Here is a 23,363-nt window from a genome sequence, read left to right on the forward strand (position 1 = left end):
TTTCTACCATTCATGTTGTGAACTGGATACCGCCAATAATCTGAGATGGAACAACCGGATGATGTGGAGAACCTTGAAGCTGATGCTGCAGTGGATGGCCAAGGTCCTGAAGGACCAAATGGACTGCAGGACACAACCCCAGTAGACCTACTAAGGTGCTGTTTATGCCATACATGCATCTTCACATTTCGACTTGTCTGTATGTTCTCCACAATCAATATAAGGCCAGTTATGTTTGAGTGCCAATTATGGTCAGCTAATAATGTTTTAGGCCGATATGCTTATTTTAACATTCTACAAATTGAACATGCGCTTGTCTTTTGCTTTGCAGAATAAAAGAACAGATGTTCAACCAGTGCGTTGAGATATCCGCACAGATCAATGCAGGTATGCCACATGTGTATTAAGAGTTCACAATATACTTAAAGCTTAACATGTGTCCCAGTATGTACACTAAAGATGAATATGATGATTGGTTTTGTGTGTCATATATATATATATATATATATATATATATATATATATATATATATATATATATATATATATATATATATATATGTCATATCTTTACATATGTATTGTCATATCTTAACAGTGGAGAACAAAAGAACATGTAGCACATCTGAAGCGGAATATAACTTGTGAGTACCCTACAGTACTGTGGTCAAGACACGCCCACCTCATGTGTCACACCTGAACCTAGAATGAGTGGTAAATCAGAAATAACCATCTGTCCAGGCTAGTATCCATACATATGAACACTGTATTGTATTGTATTGTATTGTATTGTATTGTATTGTATTGTATTGTATTATAGTACTTAACTGTGTAGCAACTGCAGTAGCTGCTATCATGGCTGTAACACAGGGAATTGGTTAGCCTAGCGATTGTTGTACTTTCACTTGGTTCTATGAACATCCTTTCTGTACCGACAGCGATATATTGATGCACTTCTTATGACAAATGTAGTTATTGTAAGTCGCTTTGGATAAAAGCGTCTGCTAAATGCCCTAAATGTAAATGTAAATATGAAAACTCAGTCCCTCAAACCTTGTCATCGCAGATATTCCCACTGCTTTTTGCTCTTTCTTGGAGGCATAGTTAATAGTTAACTAGCAATACACGGTCGTGTCCGGTACCAATGGCATTTCTTTCCAAAATAACCCATTTCTTGTTCTGACAACCCTGCTAGAAAAGTTTTATGGAGATTGTTTCTAGTGTCGATTGAAATCGACCCTTTTAAATATAGCTCCTTTAATGCCCATTGAACCTTTACAGTTTCTAAGGTCAAGGTGTGACGCATGAGATGGGCATGTCTTAGCCACTACGTTGCTTATACTATTATCCTTTAAAGCTGGTTTGTTACACATTTGATGAAATCTGTTTTCTATTTAATTATATATACAGGGCTGATAATGTCACTGCGTTAGAAGAGACAAAAACGGAGCATTTTATCAAGACACTCGCTTTGCACAGGTAACAGGGGTACAGTAAAATGCATACTTATTGTAAAAGTATATATATTATTTATCCGATAACGTGTTATTCAAACATTCTGTGGGGGTCTCTTCTTCTTCGCTTGTGTCCTGCAGAATGCAAATGGGGCATGCCATCGCCGAAAAACTTCAGCAAAACAATCCAGAATCTGAGTAAGCTTAGCCAACCTAATAAATAGTAAATATAAAATATATTTTGTTGTAGCACAGTAAAAGTATAATCGTTGATGTCCGCTGTTATAATATATTATACATTTTTACTTACTTTTTTCTTAATCTCTACATATTTCACACAACAGGAGCCTTGTATCAGTAATATCACAGTGTTGAATTAACCTGAACACCACGCCTCTTTCGTACAGATCGATAAAAGCAGTAAACGATCGCTGCATGGCCCTTTGTTCACAAATAAAAGATCTTCAGCAGGTAAGAAATAGTAACATTTGGTAACACTTTATAATAAGGTGCCATAATAAATAACAAACTAGTCATTCGCGAGCAGCGGAGCACTTCAATGCCATGAAGTTGCGCCGAAAGTAGCCTGCAAGAATTGCAATTATCGAATTCATTATTTTTTACCCGTTTACCATTTTTGCCAAGAATGGATGTTATGTTTTTTTACCTAGTCTAATTTAATAAATGGCATTTATTGAAGCAACTTAGTTTGTGTCGTTTGTCGTTTAAATGTGGAGTTTTGGTGATTATTTAATTATTGGTGAATAACGTCCGGAAGATATTCCAAATGTCCGATATTCTGGAATACTGTCAGACATTTGTCCGCCCAAGAAAAAGTCTAGCGTGAAGCCTGGATCTAAGTATACTTCAAATCCGAATCCCCACTACACGTATCCATGAAATATGGAGGAGAATATAACCGTTGCTATGCATGTCAAGTTATGCTGAACTATACGTTTTCTATGGTGTATTCCTTTTTTTAAATAGTCTAATTAAAACTCACCACACTGTCACTGTTTGTTAACAGGAATCTAAAGATATGGGGGATCAAATCACAGACATAAGGAAGAAGCGACTCGGTACTTGTATAGTCTATCTTTCTCTGTTGGCTGTTCGCCCATAAATAGAGAAATCTTGCTTTTTAATTTAAACAACAGTTCATTGTAACCCATTGTACTAGTTATAGATCCCTGGCCCACTGTCCTTTTTTTAAACACAGAAAATGTATTTTCTTTATATTGTAGCTTTTAAATTATCAAAATGAAAGATGCACTTCTCCTCAAAATCTGAATGACACTGAAAAATGGGTGGTTTCCACAATCTTATTTGGTAATCATGTTGACTAACTATTTAATATTTTCCAAACATTTTCTCTACATCCTATTTATCCCATCTTTCATTGTGCTGTTAGCATCTACCATGTGAATCTCTGAACTTCGATTATTGTCAGTGGGGAGTCAGTCTCATTCAGGAATCCTTTGAGCAACAGTTGTGTTCCTCTGTAGAGCTGAAGCAGCTCACACGTGATCAGATGAAAGAGATGGAGCTTTTGAAGAAAAAGTACGAGCCCCCAGAGTTTGAGAAATACAAAGCTGCCCAGCAGAAAGGCCAGTCCAACATTGAGAAGTACAAGACCATGACAGTTTTGGCTCAGAACGTCTTGCGGGTACATTTATAGATATATATACTTGTATATAAAGATATTTAATATGAGGCTCAATTGAAAGTAAAAATGTAACAAGCATTTGCATTACCTTTTACAGGGAATTATTTTAGCCTGCAAAATCAATTGGTTGGATGACCCCAAACTCAAAGATATTGGCATGACCCTAGAAGATCTTCCCATAACAGACTGAAGAAAAAGGTTATTTGCATATTTATGAATTGTCACTGTATATACTGGAATAAAATTATAGAAAGAAACTGTAGGTGTCCTCGTCATGTTTCCGGCAGGGGGCGATGTAGGGACATGAGACTGATAACGTCCATATCCTGTAACGTCGGTGAAGAACTTTGGGGTTTGCACGTGTCTGTGTATTCCTATATTTTGGAATAGTTTTCTGCTTATTTTCGCAAACCCACAAATCCATCAATATGCCGAAGGTTAAGGCGGAAAAGAAAAGCCGGCAGCACCAAGAAATAAAGAACCAAGGTGCGTTTACATCTCATATAACGTTACCAAAGTCCTGTTGTTGCGCTTAGCTTACTAGCTCCTAGATATGCATCATAGATCAACTGATAATCTATATGTATCTACTAACTGTCACTCAAACCCGCTTCATTAAATCCACTTGCCTTTGTTTTTTCATCATGTTGGTGTGAGTTAAACAAACATGCTATTATGAACCACACAGGTATTATGTTCAACACTGGCATCGGCCAGCACATATTGAAGAATCCCTTGGTGGTCAACGGAATCATCGATAAGGTAGGCTCACCTTCTGACGTTAAATGGATCTCGACCAATTCCAAAACCTTATCAAAAACAAACGTACTGTGGTATTTCAGGCTGCAATCAGACCTACGGATATTGTTCTGGAGGTGGGACCAGGTACTGGAAACATGACAGTCAAACTTTTGGAGAAAGGCAAGAAGGTGAGTGTCGGTTAGCCAATAAGGTAACGTTAACATAATCTGAAATAACGCTGGGATATGGAAGGTATTAGCAAAACGTATTGTTTCTTTATGGTTTATGCATCTTGACATAAGCAATGTTGCACGCACCCTGTATGGCCGATGAGGAATTGCATCAACAATATCAGAGTAAATATCGTCTATCATTGCTGCAGGTTGTAGCCTGTGAGTTGGACCTCAGATTGGTGGCTGAACTCCAGAAAAGAGTGCAATGCACGTGAGTAAAGGAATATGACATGGAACAATTTGTCTGAAAAGAAGAGTTTATTCCTAATTGTTTCCAAACAGTATATGATAACTCATTCTTGTTCAATTTGGCTGGTGTGTCGCATTATGAGCATTTTGATGGTCATTATTTGTACTTATTTCTACAGACCCCTGCAATCCAAACTTCAAATATTAGTAGGTGACGTGCTGAAAACAGACCTGCCTTTCTTTGACATTTGCGTCGCCAATTTACCATACCAGGTATGAACAAATCTGCCTAAAATTGAAAATATCCAAAACAAACATGTTAACATGTACGACAACCTAAGCAAATGTTTATTTTGCAGATTTCTTCACCATTTGTTTTCAAGCTTCTGCTACATAGGCCTTTCTTCCGGTAAGTAGACTCCCAAGAGGAGAATGAAGTCAATGTACCCCTTACCACAAATCTCACTCTGTGGACGCTAAATCCTCCCTACCGTTCAGGTGTGCAGTGTTGATGTTCCAGAGGGAGTTTGCCATGCGTTTAGTCGCCCAGCCTGGTGATAAGCTGTACTGCAGGCTGTCCATCAACACCCAGCTACTGGCTCGTGTTGACCATCTGATGAAGGTCAGACTCACAGCCAAGCAAATCCACATGCTCACGTCTCGTACAGCTTTTTGCATTTAGAATGTTATCATCTCTGTGTAGATGATGTTAGATTGTAGTGAGTACTCAGATGGATGCTCCCCTCTATGCATTCAGGTGGGGAAAAATAACTTCCGCCCTCCTCCTAAAGTGGAGTCCAGTGTGGTCAGAATAGAACCAAAGAACCCACCTCCTCCAGTTAACTTTCAGGTGAGTTACACAATTTAACACAAAGTTACAACTCTGATAGTGCCTCTGAGCTTTTTAGTTTGTAGTCTGTGATATATTTATATATATATATATGTTGTATGTTTCTTAATTATTTCAACAGGAATGGGACGGTCTGGTCAGAATTGCATTTGTGAGGAAAAACAAAACACTGAATTCCTCATTCAAGTAAGTGTTTGTGTGTGTGGGGTTGGTTTACGTTCACTCATCTATCCATGAATACTGTTTCTGTGGAGGTAAACATAGAGAAAAATACTTACATTCACATTTTATTCCACAGGAGTAATTCAGTTGAACAACTTCTGGAGAAGAACTACAGAATTCACTGTTCTGTACACAGCATAGTAAGTAAACTATCTTCAGCTAGGTCACCATCTCATTCTGAAAACATCACCGGTTAAATGGGAAGGCAAACGCATGTCCCCTGCTCTTTTTTCCCCCCTTCATCTTCAATCCATGGTCTGGTCTATAACAGTAAAACACTGCTTGTTATCCTGCATTTATCAGTATCAATTGAAATTGTTTACATAGAATGTATTTCCAGAAAAAACATGCATTTCCTCACACCACTTAACAAGCAAAGTGTTTTGAGTCACGTGCACACTGGTTCATTTCTATAGGCGCGGGCAGTTATTTATAATGTTTGTGTGTGCTGCCAGGAAATCCCAGCGGACTTCAGCATTACCAAGAAGGTGGAGAGCGTCCTGGAGGAGGTGGAGTTCAGCGATAAGAGAGCCAGGACCATGGACATTGATGACTTCATGGTGTAAGTCTTAAGAGCAGGGTTCCACCCCGTAAGCTGGAAGCTTTCGTCGTCACCTTTATTTTGTCGATGGGAGCAAAGTTGATGCCAACTTCAACTGATAAAACGAGCTTGCGTGGTTTCAGGCCTGGCTGTCACCCGCCTCAATACCGGAGCACTCTGTAAAATTCAGACCCAGCTAAATATTTGCGTAAAATCTGAATGAATGATGACGGACACAATGTGGTCATAATTCCTTAATACATTACAAAACTAGGAACACTATTTTTACAATGAGTCCATTCAAAAGTGTGTGTGTGTGGAATGCAGACCGCAAGTGCGCACTTTGCAAGGCTGGGCACTTGAGCATTGATTGCTAAGGCCTTGTAAGGGTTTTTTCAGTGTTGGCTTGGCAATGTGAAGTTTATTTTCTTATCCTGTTAGTTTACCGTTAACAGAAAATAAATAAATACATTCTCTGAATCAATACTTGAGGCGATTGAATTGCAATTCTGTGGGAATATAGTTAACTTTGACTGCTTTTACATCAAGGATTATAATGCACCATAGTGACGTTGATTCACAGTTGCCATTGATTAAAAGAAATAAGACGCTATAAAACAAAATCAAATCTACTCAAGAGAAATTCACTCGTTTTCTTAATGTCCCCTACACTATTCTTTAATAGGTTAATACTTGGTGTTTAATCTGAGGACATGTCATCCTACACAGGTTGCTTCACGCATTCAACAAAGCTGGCATACACTTCTCCTAAATGGCGTAGACGCGTCGCCTCGGATCCCTTCACCAGAGAGCTGGGGGCTCTTCACCAGAGGATTTGGTGTGGGAGAAGCCTGGCTGGATAAGGCGTGTGAAGATAATCTTCCATCCCTGTCCCACTCCCCTTCACTCATTTCTTTGAACGGTGCTGGGGGAACAAAAACTTAAATATTAAAAGAATGTCAGTGGGAAAACTACCATTTAGTAGATCAAATGTATTGTGGTTTGTATCAGCCAAAGCTGGAACTTTGATATGGACTATGCAGTTATGGGAAGCATTTAAACAGACATTGTATTCTGGTGGAAGCTAAATGGAGAGCACTGTGTTAAACTGTCCATGCTTCTGGAATTTTATGCTGTTGGAGGCATTTAAATGATTCACGTTTTCTGGTGGTGAAGCTTTCCTGTAAATAGAATGGTGTGTAAAAGTGCTCATATTGAGATTACGTGCTATAGTGTTGAGCTGTTAAAGACGTGGCTTGGAAAGTAACTGGGATGATTTAAGTTACTAAGTCACTACTTCAGTTTGGACATCTTAATTCAGAAGATATTGTGGAACTGCAACTTTCTCACGGAAAATGCACTGTCCCTGTAGATGGTGCTGTCAACCTCACATTAATACTATGATCTCCATCATGCTCTCTTCAATAACCTGTCTGTGAAATTAACTTAAAGGTTGTATCAGCGATTCTGGTTGCCCTGACTTCCGTTGCGAGATTCCAAACGAACAGAGCCAGCTAGCCCCTCCCTCCCGTGTTTTGAAAATGATCATGAACGTGCATGAAAATGCAACAGGAATTTGTAGCTACCACTTCGCGTGCACGAGCGCGAAACACCACAACACCCACCCCTTGTCTGTGATTGGTTGGAACACTTTATTTAGATTTTGAGGTGTTTGTAGTACCATTTGTTTTTGTGAGCGATCTGAGCCTAGGCCACCTAGAGAAACGCGGTTTTTAGACAGCCTGCTTATGGGAAGGGCAATTAGCGGATCCTGAGGAAAAAGCGGATGAATGTGATACTTTGTTTCAATCAGAATCACTGATACAACCTTTAATGACAATAAATGGCATGTTACGTCCAATCATTCAAGTGCGGCAAATGAAATGGGTCACTTTTTATTTCTTCATCCAGAGCAACATCTTCCACAGTAGATCAGTGGTAATCACTATACATTGTAGCTGTTTTTCTTCTATCACTATTATAACAAAGTGTTAAATGAGGGGGATGGAAACCTTTGTACAGTAGCATCTCAATGAGAGGGCGGCCACAAACACGTCATGGCACACAAAGCAGAAGCAACTACAGGTAGGAAGTCTACTGTCGACGTTTAAGACAATAAGAGGTGCATGGAAGGAAGTTACGAAGGATCAGCAAAACTTGATTCAAGTCTACTTCCAAACGGGTTTATAACTGTGGGGGGGGGGGGGGGGGGGGATAAGGAGAGCTTCTAGTCCATGCCCTAGGTGGCTTTACTCTACAGTGCCAATCGGTTGGTGTTGGATGGAAGCGTTGAGTAGTTTCACCAAGAGTGCACATGTCAACACATGGCAGTCGGAGTTAAAAAGGAAAACCCTTCGAAAATGTGCTGTAAACTTAAAAGGAGACCTAACTTAACTCTTGAAACAGGTTTCAAAAAGGAGGTACAAATATGTATGAAGGAAAACAGGACGTGGTATAGTCTAAACCAAACCGCCATGCAAGATAAAAAAATCAACTGTAAAATAATTAAAAAAAGAAAAGTTCCATCATTACACCAGACAAGTCCCATGTCCTGAGGCATTGGAAGGCGGCTGTGCCAAACATCTAGTGGTTACATGTCTGTGCAGCCCGTAGATCTCTTCAGCCACCATGTCTACACAGCACGTGGCCTTTTGGGATTTATCTGCTTACTGGCTTGCTCTTCGTCCTGGAGTGCTGAGCGGAATGACTTCACTTTGTCTGAGAGAGAGAGAAAAAGTGGGAGAGATTGGTTTTAATCTTTGTTTTGTTGTTGAGCTGCCCAGTAGCTTTGGGCAAGAGCAGTGTGATAATGCGTTTAGTCGTTGGCAATGTTATTACCTCGGAGTTCGGTGAGAATGTCTATCTTCTGGTCTAGGATCTGCTCCAGTTGGGTGGCATAGGTGTCCACGTCATAGTCCACCTCCTCTGTCATCTCCAGCAGCACCTTCTCATCCTCCAGCCACCGGATGGACTCCTGACACACACACACACACACACACACACAAAGCGGTTGAATGTAGGACGATATATTGACGAAACATCCATCCATTTAGATACAGTGAATCAGTGTTCTCTGTGTCTGTACCTGGAAAACAGCCCGGTGGTCTTCCAGGACCTGCTCCTCCATCTCCCCCATCTGAGACACGGCCTCGTGGAAGGTGTACAGCTGAGGGGACATCTCCTCCCCCTAGGACCACACAGGGCAATCTCAATTATCTCCACACATGCAAGAGCACAGCCAGAAAAAAAAAAAAAAAACGTTTTGCAGATGCGAGATTAGTTGTATCATAGATTATGGGAATCAGTAGTTTTTCCACAGGCCCCAGGGCTAGAGGCTTAGTTGTTACTAAGTCATACAGTTGCCTTTTGCTGCAACTATGGGAACAGTGTTGTCCACCGTGACTGATCAAATATTTGGCTCAAAGTAATTACACCTCTGAACCAATATGACACAACACTAATGGAAACCCTGCATTATTCAGGTTTTCCTTTCAACCGAAGTCAAGTCTTTATTTCACTGTGGACGTAGTTCAATGAATAGTCCATTTTTCCCAGACAACTACTGTTTTGAACCGCTTCCTGTTAAATAAGTAAGTAAGCTTATGGTGTGTTTGAGATGCCTTGTACACCACCCGCACGAGTTGCTCTGGTGACGTAATTTCCTGGCTTGTAGCACTTATAGCGTTCCCGTTTGTCTTTGTGATTCATTGGCTAGTCAGTTATTGTTAGCTACATTAGCCTCTCTAACAAACCAGCTCGAAAACAAACACAATTTTACATTGTATCGTACTCACAGCAAGACCGTGCAATGCATACATTTGTGACCGGATTAATCAAGTTTGTTACAGCATTTCAAAATCAACATTAAAATGACATGGTTCAAATAAAAAGTAAATACATCTCTTTACGGACACAGCCATTTTTGTTTGTCGAGTCGTACGCCGTACGATCAGCCTCACTGAACTCGGTGTACTCTCAGAATCCCGAGTGGATCCGACCAAAAAGGGGGCGTGCCTCTGTGAAATGCAGCGAGAAAGCCAGGGCGATTTCCCACTTTGCAACTCGTGCGGGTGGTGTAAGATCCATCTGGAACACACCGTATCACCGACGAGAGGCAAGCCCACATTTGCCCAATTCTCCTCACCTCATGGGACGGGCTCCATTCAGACACCAGGGTACTTACGTTCTGCTCACAGAGCAGTTTGAGGTCATCCCTCTGGGGCGAGCTGCTCAGCCAGTCCTCGTCCAGCAGCTCCATCTGGTTGACCACATGGATGTTGGGTCGGACCCCCTCCATCACCTGGTTAGCGTCCACAGTGAGCTCCTTCACCCTGCCAATCAAAACCACCCGAGGACACACGTTTAACACACCTCTCATTAAAAAAAAGGCTGGCACCAAGTTCGGGGGGGGGGGGGGAGAGAGATGGGGGTTTGAATGAGTGTTGTGACCACATTAAATAATAAATGTAAAGAAAAACACATCACATATGCAATGGATGTCTTATGATAGCAATGAGACAGTGCAGATGCAGGGGCCATGTATGTTACGAAACGTCCTCAACGCCTGAACCACATCCGTCTCACTCCCTTTAGGGAGGGATCGCTCCGAGGGCGGCGGGGGTCAAGGGAGACCCGTGGATATATCATCTCTGCCGCCCGCCAGGGATTCCCGCGTAATGTGCTTAAGACTGACACCAAACTGGATTGCGTTTTTAATTAAAGGTGAAATATTATACCACCGGGTGTGAGTGTGCCTAGCCGTTACGAGCCGTTTGGAGAATCTGCCTCTTCCGACATCCCAAGTGGGCGTGTCCACCTAGATGTATAACGGATGGAGGAGCAACGTTTGCTACAGTCCAAATGGTAGGCTGGCACGCCTGATCTATCCAGCACACATCTAGTGACATCTAGATGACATCACACACAGATTTTCAGAACTACTTGTAATGGCTAATCACACTCACAATATATCACCTTTGAGACTGACACCTTAGTGGATTGCATTGTTACTTAATGAGGCCGGACTGGTCTGATCTGGTACCAGCCCCCCTGTTCCAGACCTGCCTTGTGCGGCGCTTATGAACGAGCCCTGGCTGAGAGAGCTTATCCACGGGGAGTCCGTAAAACAAAAAGCTCATTCTGCACCATGCTACTTCGACTGCATTAGCAACACAATACCTTGCTTATGCGGATTAGTGACGTCACCTGGAAGGTTGCTTAGCTGACCACAGTGACTTTCCTTTCAAAGTAGTAGGGAATCTGAAGGCTCAGTTATGGTTCCACGTTGACGCAATGACCACGCAGACGTGAACCCGTTTTTGTTCTGCGTCGAGCTTTAGTGAGCAGACAAATCACAGCCCTTGCAGCAAGGGCTGTGATTTTTTTGGGAAGCGCACGTCAGGCCCTTGTGGTGGACGCAAGGACGTAATGGGTCCGTACGCCCCCGTGCGTTGCGTCGACATGGAAGCATAACTAAGCCTTTAGTTCACCGTCAAGGCTGTTCCTGGTACACTGCGGCCTCATTGCCGATGGTGACACGTAGAGAAGCCCCTCCCACAGCCAGACTGTGACTACCCCACAAGGAGAGACAACCACCCCAAGGCGCCAGCAGAAAGCCAAGGATGATGGTGGAATGCAGGTCAACACAGGGTGGGGAGTGGATGTGCAGGTGGATGGAAGAAGAGGGAAAGCCAACACAGAAGCAGATGAAGGAGGTGTCTGTAGCAGCCAGGACCCAGAGCAATGAGTGGTGGGGATGGGGGGTGCATGCTGTGTGTCTTATTTAGGATAATAGGGGGAATGCTTAACCTGCTAGGGGAGGTGGCGACAAAGTCATCATAGTCAAAGGTATTGGTGGGCGAGTGGTCAGGGCGACTGCCCTGGCCGCCCTGCTGGGAGAAGGGGATGTCTGAGGGGCTAATCCCGAACTCCTTGACTCTGCACCGAGGCAGCAAGCACACCAGGAGCACGCACGCACGCACGCACGCACGCACGCACGCACGCACGCACGCACACACACACACACACACACACACACACACACACACACACACACACACACACACACACACACACACACACACACACACACACACACAAGGAAAAAGAGCAGGGGAGAAAGAGAAGGGATACGACAGTCAGAAATCAACTACTGACAGAGGAAACTTCATTTGACATGTCACCCGTTGAACTCGCTGGCTTTTGATTCTATACATAATGACAACCAACTGGTCAACACGTCTATGCATAGACCTCATGGCTTTCGCCATCTTTGAGTATATGGTGTATAACTTGAAATACAGACACAGTTGGAACCATCAAGTCATTTCGAATCGCTATATTCCAAATTCTTACCTGTTGGCGTAGCGTAGTGTGTTTAGCGTATTCTCACAGGAAGTCATGCCGGGAGAGATGGTTGCAATCTGCGCACAAAAGGAGACCATTCAGGACACTTCATACTGAAAGAGGCTCAAGTCTCTCAAATTGAAAGGACTCAAATGAAGAGTACTCAATAACGTCTACGTAGATGAGCAACATGTGGACGGTTGCACTGACCATGCATGTGCGCGAGTTCTCCCCGATGAAGGAGTCTCTGAGGACCTGTGTGAGTTTACTGGCTCTGAACGGGGTGTGGGGCTTGTTGAGGCCCAGCGCCCTGATGCACTCCTAATGGACGGACAAGGGGAGAGAGAGAGAGAGAGAGAAAGACAGAGAGAGAGACAGCGGTCAGCATCATACCATCCAGGGGATGAACTTCCGACCAACGACAAAAAGTCCAAACAAACCCCTACACGTCACAAACGAAAAGATGCCCCCCCTTGCGTACCTTGAGCGCCAGCAGGCTCTTGTTGATCTCGGCGCCCTCCAGGCGGGTCTGCCGGTCGGCGCTGGACGTGTCGGCGCCGCGCTCGTTCCCCGCCAGGTCGATGAGGGAGAACTTGCCGTGCATCTTGCCCTTCCGTCGCAGGATGATCTGGAAGACGGCGTGGCTACGCGACGAGTGGGCGTTGGCCGACGTCTGCCCCGACGTTCTGGAGCCGGGAGGGAGAGAGTCGAGGTTAGAGAGGTGAGGCGTGGCGGTTTGGGTCGGCCAGGTAAAGGGCTGATTACGGTTCCACGGTCGACGCAACGCAACGACCAAGCCGACGCTTCGACGCAGTCGTGAACCTGTTTTGGTTCTGCGTCGGGTTTTAGTGAGCGGACCAATCACAGCCCTTGAAGGCCCTTGCTGTGGACGCAAGGAGGGTCCGGAAACCCCCCCTTGCGTTGCGTCGACGTGGAACCATAATCAGCCCTGGACAGACAGAGAAGGAGGATGGCCGGCGTACCTGCAGCTGTTGCCGATCTCTATCAGTTTGAGGACGTCTTCTGTGCATTTGACGTCCTTCTCCTGAAGGCCGACCACTTGGACCTGCTGTTTCCCGTCCTCCAGGACCCTCAGCTTAGTCTTATGGTTCAGCAGGTCGAATACCTGCAACACAAACGATGGTGGCCACTGTTAGTTATTGGATGACTAAATGGGCGTCCCGTTTCATGTCCTTCCCAGAGTAAAAGATCCCGTAAAGGTTGGGTGCCGATTGTGTACCTTGCCGCTGTAGATTTCAAAGAAGGTTGCGTACACTTGTAGATCTAGCTTTTTGTGGTTGGGTTTCTTCAACATGACAAACACGTCCCGTGCTGCGGGTCACACAAATAGGGATAGATGGATCCAGAAGTTAGATTTGGATTGAAGTGACAAAAACCGAAAAGATAATCAATTGGAAATTAATCATTTGAATCACATACCAGCTAATGCATAAACTCCCTTTGCACAATCCTGGTTCTTTCCAGAGAAATCGCCTCCCATAGTCTAAAATATCAAAAACACAACATGAACACAATGATCCCAACATAAACCCAAAAATCAATATTCTGTAGGGATTGATAACATACACAAACTCATTTTTTTAGCTGATGAATCGACGGGATGATATAGCCTCAATGCATCATTATTTTAGTAGCATTGGTATATTGATCTAGAAATTAGCAACTCCAAACATGCAACTCACATGTGTTTTTCCACTTCCCGTCTGTCCATAGGCAAAGCAAGTGGCCATGCCCCTCTCAAAGATGGTCTCCACCAGCGGCCGGGCGGTGAACCTAGGAGGCGTGTCAGAGCTCACTCACTTCATCCAACTGTAGATTCAAACAACTACACCAGAGGAATATGAGGACGGTCTCTGCTGAGATAGCCGCGGCAACCGATTCCTGCATTACTCGGTGCCATTAAGAAATCGGAACACATTAGAAACATGGCAGCCGTCAAGCTGAACCGACCTGTAGACCATCTCGTTGGTGGTGCTGTCATCGAAGGTGTAGTCGAAGCGGAACGTTTGGTTCTCCAGGAAGCGTGTGAGGTCCACCTTCTGCTTGGGTTCGTGCACCATCACGACGTCTTTACTGGGAATGGTGATCACGTCCAGGTCCTTCATGGTCAACTCTGCAAGGCAGCGGTACAGTCAATGGCAAAGACACAGACGCTATTGGAGGCCAACAGAGCCTTTAGTATCAGAGTTAGGAGTGATATCCGGCCGTACCCTTCTTGTTGAGCGGACGTTTCCTCACACAAACACATATTCTGTGCTCTTCAATCTGGAAAACGACAAAGATTAATTATTTGTTGGATGTAAACAACAACCAGTCTTATAACTTGTAACACACACACACACACACACACACACACACACACACACACACACACACACACACACCTTTACAACAACACCACCGCCACCAGTAAGGTGAATCTATGGAAACTGGGCTCCACTCACCAGATCTGCGGTGGTCAGAGGCCGGTAATCCAAGCTGGCTCTGAAATCTCTAATCATGTACATGATCTCATAGTTGGGGATGGTAGTATCCACCTCCTGAGAGAGTAAGCCCAAGAGAGGAGCCGGAGACGGGAGGAAGAGAGGATCTGTGAGTGCTGCAGCACTCTGTAGCAATGTCAAACAATGGAACAATAGCTTGTTTGTGTTTCACCAGCAGTTTGCCATCGTGATCGTCTCCATCGCAATTTACATTCTATACAAAATCGAATATTTGGAGCGCTGATAATGACATGACATGACACTAGTAAAACATTATGTCGACAAATACATGATACAATGATATCGAAAAACACTTATTCTGGGTGTATCAGTGGGGGGCACAGACTAAATGTGATGGGCCAGCTGCCTGCCGGAATGACCCGGTTTCACGCCCTGAAGGCCCCGTACCTGTGCCCTCTTCTCCCTGAGCTCCTGCTGCTGGATCCGCCGTCGCTCCCTCTTCTCCTGCAGCTTCTCCACCTCCTTCACGCAGTTCGATTTCCGCCTCGCTGCCATCCGGAATGGAACAAATAGTTAACTTGGGTCTTCTCCGTCGCCACGCCTTCAGTCTTTTTTTGAAGACCTGCTCTAGCATCCTTCCATGTTTGCATTGATCCCTGGCAAACGATTACAGCATTGTAAAACTCTTGTCTTGTTTGAGCCGAGGCTGTGGGAAGGCTTTGACCTCCGTCTTTGATTGCAGCTGTAACAAGAGAGTGAGGAGCTGGCACGTACTGACTCCAGTGCTGCCAGCCACTTTGAATATCCCTCCCTCCCCAACAGCGTCTTATGGACTGGATTCCTTCCCCACTTTTGTGGAATCAATTCATTTGCTGCATTATTCGGAAACACAAAATTATTTCTAAAAAGAAAAGAAAAAAGGCACCCATTGAATTGATTCCAATCCACCAGAATAACACCCGTCGATCCACCAATCTCAAGTTCACAGACGGCCCATAGAATCGGAGCTCAGAAGCATCCACAGCACCAAGGTTACCCAAAGAAAGAAGGTGCAGGTGGTAAGAAAAACATCATTCTTGTTTGTGATTCTCTGGAGGGGGTTGTTAAGGAAAAGGACCCGCCCCCACCCGCTCCAAACCTGCCGCCCTGCTACGGGCCCCCTTCTCCAGGCCCCCACTGCTGGAGCCCAGCGCCAGAGCCCAATCACTGGCTCCAGGCCCAGAGGACCTGACCGCCACAGGGATTAATAACCAGCTCTGACCCGGCCAGAGGAGGGGGCGAGTGGCTTCACTAGGCCACAAAGCAGCGGGAGAGGAGAGGGTTGCTCAGCAATGTTTGAGCGAAGGCAGGGGGGGGGGTGATGTTGGGGAGGGGGCTAGGGTTGTGCAGAGGGGTAGAGGGAGATGATAGTGATTGACGGTGTTTAAAAAAGGATCAATGCAGTGGCACAGGTCTCCCTCTGTGTGCCCGCTTAGGCCTGTTGTGATTCAGCAGAATTAAGAAGAGTACCAGACACGCAGCCCGACAGCTGCGGCTGAAACCCTGTTTTTTTTTTCCCCTCCTAATTCCCAGAAAGCCTGTCTGCTGGATGGATTGAGCGTGTGCTACTTCACCACAGCCTATAAAAAAAAAAAAAATACATCCAGCAGACATTTTGGAAGCACTATACTTGACGTTATCTTTCGCCATTCTAACTGAAGCTCAATTGGAATCACCACGACGCGTTTAGGGTGAGATTAGAGGCAGTTGATACATACAAAGCTGTCCAAACTCCTTTCTGGTTAGAGGGCGAGGTGAGGACTCTGTGATAAACATGCAGTTAACAACACATTACAATCTGGTTGGTTACCTTTCCTAGAATAACATTGTAATAAAATACACAAAATAAATATAAACAAGGTTAAAAAGGTAGTGCAAATGCCCGATGGCACTCGTCATATTCCGTATTGGGCTTTATCGAATGCATATTCATATATCTTAAATGCATGACAGCATTGGTTTGCAAACTAACTATACGTGTTAGTGGGTGTATTCACCCACTTCTTGTGCTCAGGTAGAGAAACATTGAGGTTCTGTGGGCCAGAGACAATGAAATTAAGAGAGCATGAGGGTGTGTGTGTGTGTGTGTGTGTGTGTGTGTGTGTGTGTGTGTGTGTGTGTGTGTGTGTGTGTGTGTGTGTTACCATTCTGCAGCTGCTGGGCGGTCTGAGCTGGGGTTGGCTGGGCAGGCTGCTGGGCTGGGGGGGGTGGGGCCGGGGCTGGCTCTGGCTGCGGAGGCTGTGCTGCCCGGGCCCTGGTCGTCACCACTGGACCGCGACACGGTGGGGAGAGAGAAGCTTTTAGATCATGTGAACTACAGGGTCATATCCTGAGAGATCGGTCCTGCTTTGAGGTGAGACCTGTACACATTTCAACCGTTCTCCCACCTCGGTTATCCCTGGATGGAGCTTCAATCTTGGAAGGCGCGATCGTCCGCCGATTCTGAAAGAAAGGGCATATGGTCATTAAATACTGAATAATAATGAGGTAAACCATGATCAGAACATTAGCCCGTTTCGCACACACTTATTTTCTATTTTTCCTAACAGTGTGCCAAATGTGTGCTGATTGTCCAGCAACCGTCAATGACTTTTGACTTCCCTCGTGCCCGAGTTCCATGTAGTAGAACCATAAATAGAACCGTAGCCACCTGCAGGCTGGATTACAGCAGATTAGAGGGACCTCCTCGGTTCAACAGGGCTATTAACTGTGATGCTCAGGCAGCATTTTGGATGGCATGGTACCCTTAATACAGGATATAATCACCAAGGTAACAGATGTATAATTCGACCCAAATCATTGCATGGCGAGTCTCCCAGAGGTGTAGACAAACAACGCCCCACGCGACCTGTATGCACTTAGTAGATCAGCCTGGGACCTTGTGGGGGAACTAATGCCCATATAAGGTTTCCAGTGGAGCCACTGAAGTACCAGAGAATGACAAAGACTAGCCGCTATCCACACTTAACTTGCTCTCCATCTGCAATTTCTTGATTCAAAATGAAGAACCCAAGAAATACGCATGAGCCTATCCAAACAAAGTTATAGAATTATATAAAGATACGTATAGTGATCAAGATTCACGTGATATATCAGTTGTACACCAACCTAGATGTTTATATAATTAGGGCGGCTGTAATGTTTCTACAGTAAAGCCATAGGGCATATTCATATATAGAGGGATAGAAAAGTTATTCATACAGAGAGCTCAGTTAAGGCTGTCAACTGTTTTACAATGATGTCCTGTGTACGGACAACAAAGACGCACATCAAAAAAACAACAGATAAAAAATAGCAAATCAATGGAATTCAGTAAAATGAACAACCAGAGTAATCAGAGTATCAGAATAATATATAGGTTGTATGAAGTCGTGTTATGGGAATATGACCAGGAATTGATTCATGCCATTCTCCCCAGGCTGTCCTCTTTTCATTCAGATGCCATGGTCCCACCTTTGCGATTTTGTTGATTTTGACGGACGAAGGTGTGGGAGGAGGTGGCGTATCTGGGCTCGGTGCCATCTCCTCCTCCGGAGCCAAATCTGCATTTAGTGCAAATATACTCTCCAAGTCAATCTGCCAAACAGAAGCAGGGTTAAAATCTGATTTACTTAATTTTCTTGTTAAAGCACTGCATTAACATCTGGAGTTCAACATCAGTGTGATCCCGCCTTCAGAAATGGAAACTAATGATGGGATCAGCTTGGGACAGGACAGGGCAGACGGCAGCATTTGCAGTCAAACGATCAGCTCAGCGGTCCACAATGTGCCAGCCAAACTCAATAATTGTCACCGGTTCAAAGGCATAGCCATCAGACTTTACCCACAATCAGCCCGACTCTGGTTAATGTGCGAGTGCAGAACATGGCCCTTGGTGTTGTAGAACTGACAGTGCCTGTGATCTGCACAGCTCTTGGATGTCGTCAGATACATTATTCATCAACGGGAGTGAGCGTACAGAGGCCGCCGCCCCCCTTGCCGTGGCTGATGACGGCCAACGGTGTAGTACCTCTTTCCCTTTTGTGTCGCCATTTTCTATCCACTCCACGGTGACGCTCTCGTTGTCCTCGTTCAGGGAGGTCACCATGGCCTGGTGTATTCGCCCTGTTGATGGAGCAGAGTGGAGCCGTTTTTAGATCAGTGTGTTTAGGCAACAGACGTGCTGGTGGACCACTGTAGAGATTCTAAAAGGCAGCTTGTCAATGAAAAGTTATATAATATGCATTAAATGTATGTGCTCAACTGTTACTTACTTGATAATGATTCCGATTTTTGGGTACCAATTGGGGTTTTCTCAATAGAAAATTAAAGCCGACCGACAGTTTTGTTGACAAATTGTAGCGTCATTGCATCTCGTTCGGCTTCAATCTGAGCCAATGACAGTACAATATGGGACAAAGGTGAGCTCTGTGGCTCAGCCTAACCAACGCTCTTTTGATGTTTTGAGTGTCATATAGAATGATGCAGTCAAAAGGGCCAAGGGGAGTGCTGTCATGTTCAGCTTTGAGTTCCTGAGGTTTCAGATGAAAGCAATACAATAAAAGGGCTGGCCTTGATGGAGCAGGCTCTCACCCTTAAGGTTTGGTAATGGCCCATCAGAGAGAACGTCCGATACAAGAGGCCAGCGCAGCAGCTGTAGCTAGACTTCTTGTCTCGCCCATCATAATGCCAGCTGCCAGGGGCAAAGCATCGATTCTCGTCCATCCGACTAAACCACAGGTTGTAAAACACCCAACACGGACTAGGGAAATGTGGTGTTCCCGTATCCATTATTCAGAGAGAGGAGAGGGGAAATGAGCTTTGATGCTTTTACTGTTCTCCGTTTGGAACACTCCGTTTACAATAGCGCTAAATGCAAGCAGAGCAGAGGAACTGAGTGAACACAGAAAGCCTGGGGTATATTAAACCACTGGATTAGGGCTAATCTAATGTGAAATCAACTGCACTGTAGAATAATTGGTCTAAAAATACAGAAATAGTCTTTATTTATTATAACTGCCAGTGGCTGCAACTGTCTGTTTATGGTGAGAACATACCAGGCCTTATTAACAGGACATAATTAGGTTGAACATGGCAGTTTAAATTAAATAACAAGTCAACGCAAATAACCAATGTAAGCAGCTCCAACCTTTAGCAATAGAGGTAATACATTTAATCCATTACAAAAATATATAATTAAATGCAGATTATAAATTACAACAGTGCATTCGTGATACGGTAGATTAGGGGGCTACTCTGGCAAGCAGCAGACCTGTAGTTGCTGACACACCACAGCACAACTTTTAAGAAATGAAAGCTGGAGCAGAGTGAGGTGTGAAAGGGACTGCGGCATTTTGGAAGAGACAGCCAGGCAATAACCCACACATAGCCAAAAATAAAAACACCAAATACCTTGGCATTATGTTATTTCCCAGTGACAACATATTGTACATCTGTATGACAGTACAGAGCATTCAGTTAAGTATAGTATAGTGTAGTTTACTTCCATGTGAAAAGGGTAATTTTACATTGTGACCAACTGGTATGCTGCACATTTGACACACATTGACTTTACTGTCCAATCTAACCTAGATCTAATAAAAAGTGTTTGCATTTAGTAGGTGGATATAATATAGAATAAAAAAAGCAGCTAATAAAATCGAATACATTTTCTCAGATCCCTCCATGTATAATTCCAATATGCATCACATTTCTCCCCATCATCTTAAACCAGGTTACAGATTTCAGTGGCACGTTTAGTGTTACGAGTGATTATTATTTGTGATTATTTGTGATCAACACAACCTTGATGAGTCAGTCAGTCAACCAGCCCATCCATGAGTTTCATTGGATGTAAAACACCACCGTTTTCAGAAGGCAGGGTGGCCAGTATAACCTGTTGTAGCGTGAGCACAACATTACCCAAGTATCCAGATGTCTTTTCGGTGCACATGGAGCCCCACTCTTTGGCTCCAAGCCTTGAGACCTAAAGTTTTCTCACTGTTAAATACGCCCCAGCAGCCCAGTAGGGTTGAGCTAAAGAATACTTCTTTCCATGGGGATCAACAGAATCTTCAAATTCTCTCTTGTGTAATGCTGGGATTTTGATCAAGCAGGCCAGATCAAGCCTTGATGTTAGTGACCCCCTGCTAACCTGGTGGTCCCTCCTATGTCTGAGGAGACACAAGCGGAGGAGAGTCTGCAGAGGAGAGATCGAGAGAGAGAGAGAGAGAGAGAGAGAGAGAGACTGCCAAGTACCAATTGACTAACAAAGGCACTTTGTCAGAACCTCTCTGTGACTAAAACAGGGGGAGATAACAACGTAAGAAGAGTCTATGCCTATGCATAGAATGATGCGCATATCATGGGATGAAAAAGGCAAAAAAGATTGAGAAAAAGTCTTGGCAGAATCAAGGGAGCTGGAACAGATGGGGTGGCGTGCTGGTGCTTAATAGATTGACTCTGGCTTGCCTTCACCAGAGCCCATCCTACCCCCCATCGCTAGGGCAATCCCTACTCAGGGCACGTCACCAGCTAGCCAGAGACTAGACGAGTAGACCCTTTTCATGTTTACTTTTGACAGCTTGTTCAACCATTAACTTTAAAAGAGCGCCAACCCGTCCCCTGGAAAAAATAATGAGCATGTTTCAGTTGAATGTAATCAACAGAAACAAACGACAAAGCTAATTTGCTTTGGTTATGTTGACTCAAACACAGCAGGGTGTTGCCTTTTTCGGTATGGGCGAGTTGATCAAATATCAACCTTTAATGCGCTCATTTTTTTTTACACACAGACATCATCCTGGGTTCATTTCATGCCGGGGCCACTTCGGTTTTCATCTATTGATTTAGAAAACCACATGATTCCATCAGAGACACAAGAAACACATTTACAAAGTATCTGGTCCAAGGAGCGGAAGTACCCCAGACTTTCTTTCACCACTTCTAAAGACCTCTTTAAATATCTGCCCAAGACATGCATGTTAAACAACCACAAGGCCCTGCTCTTTAGTTCACTAAACCTTAGCTAAACGAAAGGATTACACTTTGGATTCTGACTCAGCCGGTCTATCTATTGGACCGTGGAACACGGTTCAACCAGGTCCAATGTATGAATGACATGGATCATGGACAAATTAGTTTGTATCCTAGCTAACACCGGTGAAGCATCCATCAGGCTATGTTGTCTCAGTGAGCATGATAGATCAGTTGGGTACGAGTGAGCTAACCTCCATCAGCCCTAATAGCTTTGGGTAGGCTTACCGCACACCGAAGGCTGCACATCTAATGCTAGCTAATAGGCTAACGCGTCAATATTATGATGGCTTCGATCAATGCCTTTTGTCTCGACTGTGTGTCCTACATCTTAAATGAAAAAAACTGGAGGCATCGCCAACGAAGCGAGGGGTGATCCCAATGAATTGACCGTAATCAAGTAGTTAGTAGTAAGTCAGTCCTCCCTGACATCCCTAGCGGTTAATGCTAACGGGCAGCTAACGCTAGCCTCTACATGATGCACTGCAGTCAACGACAACGGTTGCTGTCTTCCTCCGGCACAGCAACAAAGATAGTCACACAACTTTCACACACAAACACACACACATACACACCGAGGGCAAGGGAATAAACAGCACGGAACTTACCATCACTGCGCTTTATCTCCACATAAGTTCCCACGACAATTTTCCCAAAACAAGACGCCATGATGCATCACTTAAATGTTGAATTAAAAAAGGTCCAAATTGTTTCTGTATTCGAAATAGACCTAAGCAATCGCTGCTCGCCGTCTTTGAGGGAGGAAGATGCAGCGAGCAGCGGGAACCAACCGACGTCGAGCGAGCAGCCACGGACTACTTCCGTGAGGACGTTTTCAAAATAAAAGGCAAAAATGTACATTGATGATAGTATGGTTATTCTTTAAAATAATAAAGAAGTATGGTTATTCTTTAAAACAAGCAATGCAGTCTTTGGCGATTTCTTGTTTAGTATTCTCTTTTAGTTATGATATTACACATTCGGCGAGTTTGATATATTCATGATGTATGGCACTTTTGTAACTGGAAGAATTAGTCTTGAACTTTGCAGGATCTAGTTCTAGGACGGTGGTGTCATGCACACATCTCTTGTGGAGAGTTGAGTGTTATCATCATGATGTTGGTGATGATACAAACAGGAATATATTTTGCAATGCGCACAGCAACCGGAAGAAATTGTTTGTCCCGTGTGGGGGAAGAAATATACATCTGATGATGCTTAACAGGTGCATGACCTAAGTTAAGAGTTTTATTGAACTTAAATTCTCAAATCAGAGCCTAATACGTTTTATTAAATTAGCATTTACAAAATGCATGGACAAATAGAAGTCCTGTCTTGGACTTTTACATTGTGGTTAATTACAATAGTTATTTTTTTTTTATGACAACCATATATAAAATGATATATAGAATTAATGTAATCATTAGTTATGTTCATCCTCCTCCTTGCATACTCTCTTTAGAGTTTTTACATGTTAGGTTCACAACATGCAGGACAGGGAATAATTATAATCAAAATAGACAGTGAATAAAGTGTTAGTTGATTGAGCTACTTAAACCCAACACGTTATAGAGATACGCACAATGTCAATATATTTACCATAC

General features: G+C 44.0%; 3 protein-coding genes across 6 annotated transcripts in view; 2 read left to right on the forward strand and 1 right to left on the reverse strand.

Annotated features, from left to right (window-relative positions):
- cenph (centromere protein H) overlaps positions 1-3,377 on the forward strand; it is a 3,820-nt gene extending 443 nt beyond the window's left edge. Inside the window, exons 2-10 of the mRNA XM_030359641.1 lie at positions 1-155; positions 332-387; positions 599-644; positions 1,411-1,479; positions 1,596-1,652; positions 1,862-1,925; positions 2,482-2,533; positions 2,960-3,120; positions 3,218-3,377. The exon at positions 1-155 is cut by the window's left edge and continues 7 nt beyond it. Coding sequence (XP_030215501.1) covers positions 46-155; positions 332-387; positions 599-644; positions 1,411-1,479; positions 1,596-1,652; positions 1,862-1,925; positions 2,482-2,533; positions 2,960-3,120; positions 3,218-3,310 — 708 coding nt within the window. The 5' untranslated portion in view covers positions 1-45 and the 3' untranslated portion in view covers positions 3,311-3,377. The remainder of the gene's footprint in view (positions 156-331; positions 388-598; positions 645-1,410; positions 1,480-1,595; positions 1,653-1,861; positions 1,926-2,481; positions 2,534-2,959; positions 3,121-3,217) is intronic.
- Positions 3,378-3,407: 30 nt separating this feature from the next.
- On the forward strand, positions 3,408-7,762 carry dimt1l (DIM1 dimethyladenosine transferase 1-like (S. cerevisiae)). The gene is made up of 12 exons (XM_030359640.1): positions 3,408-3,606; positions 3,809-3,882; positions 3,963-4,049; positions 4,244-4,305; positions 4,463-4,556; positions 4,643-4,692; positions 4,782-4,905; positions 5,041-5,133; positions 5,255-5,319; positions 5,432-5,495; positions 5,811-5,917; positions 6,626-7,762. Exons 1-12 carry the CDS (start codon positions 3,549-3,551, stop codon positions 6,666-6,668), a joined length of 921 nt encoding a protein of 306 aa, XP_030215500.1. The 5' UTR covers positions 3,408-3,548; the 3' UTR covers positions 6,669-7,762.
- A 13-nt stretch (positions 7,763-7,775) lies between these two features.
- On the reverse strand, positions 7,776-22,574 carry LOC115546033 (kinesin-like protein KIF2A). 4 transcript variants are annotated; one of them, XM_030359634.1, is made up of 22 exons: positions 22,368-22,574; positions 18,755-18,849; positions 18,199-18,321; positions 17,133-17,187; positions 16,890-17,012; positions 16,464-16,508; positions 15,154-15,254; positions 14,707-14,802; positions 14,473-14,527; positions 14,213-14,375; positions 13,945-14,035; positions 13,682-13,745; positions 13,482-13,573; positions 13,225-13,367; positions 12,723-12,927; positions 12,452-12,562; positions 12,251-12,318; positions 11,705-11,833; positions 10,080-10,227; positions 8,982-9,083; positions 8,735-8,870; positions 7,776-8,614 (listed from the first exon to the last, which is right to left on the reverse strand). In XM_030359634.1, the coding sequence occupies exons 1-22, from the start codon at positions 22,426-22,428 to the stop codon at positions 8,529-8,531; spliced, it is 2,292 nt and encodes a 763-aa protein (XP_030215494.1). In that variant the 5' UTR covers positions 22,429-22,574; the 3' UTR covers positions 7,776-8,528. The 4 variants fall into 4 exon arrangements, with proteins under 4 accessions (XP_030215494.1, XP_030215495.1, XP_030215496.1 ...); XM_030359635.1 differs by lacking the exon at positions 16,464-16,508; XM_030359636.1 differs by lacking the exon at positions 11,705-11,833.
- Between the last annotated feature and the right edge of the window lie 789 nt (positions 22,575-23,363).

This window comes from Gadus morhua, chromosome 6 (genome assembly GCF_902167405.1).
Source record: "Gadus morhua chromosome 6, gadMor3.0, whole genome shotgun sequence".
NCBI lineage: Eukaryota > Metazoa > Chordata > Actinopteri > Gadiformes > Gadidae > Gadus > Gadus morhua.

Coding starts and splice junctions, on each gene's coding strand:
- dimt1l (XM_030359640.1), top strand. CDS start 3,549: ATGCCGAAGGTTAAGGCGGAAAAGAAAAGCCGGCAGCACCAAGAAATA. Junction 4,693..4,781: donor CTACATAGGCCTTTCTTCCG/GTAAGTAGACTC, acceptor CCTACCGTTCAG/GTGTGCAGTGTTGATGTTCC. Junction 5,496..5,810: donor ACTGTTCTGTACACAGCATA/GTAAGTAAACTA, acceptor GTGTGCTGCCAG/GAAATCCCAGCGGACTTCAG.
- LOC115546033 (XM_030359634.1), bottom strand. CDS start 22,428: ATGGCGTCTTGTTTTGGGAAAATTGTCGTGGGAACTTATGTGGAGATA. Junction 18,322..18,754: donor GCGACACAAAAGGGAAAGAG/GTACTACACCGT, acceptor TCTGTTTGGCAG/ATTGACTTGGAGAGTATATT. Junction 12,563..12,722: donor AGAGCCTGCTGGCGCTCAAG/GTACGCAAGGGG, acceptor TCCGTCCATTAG/GAGTGCATCAGGGCGCTGGG.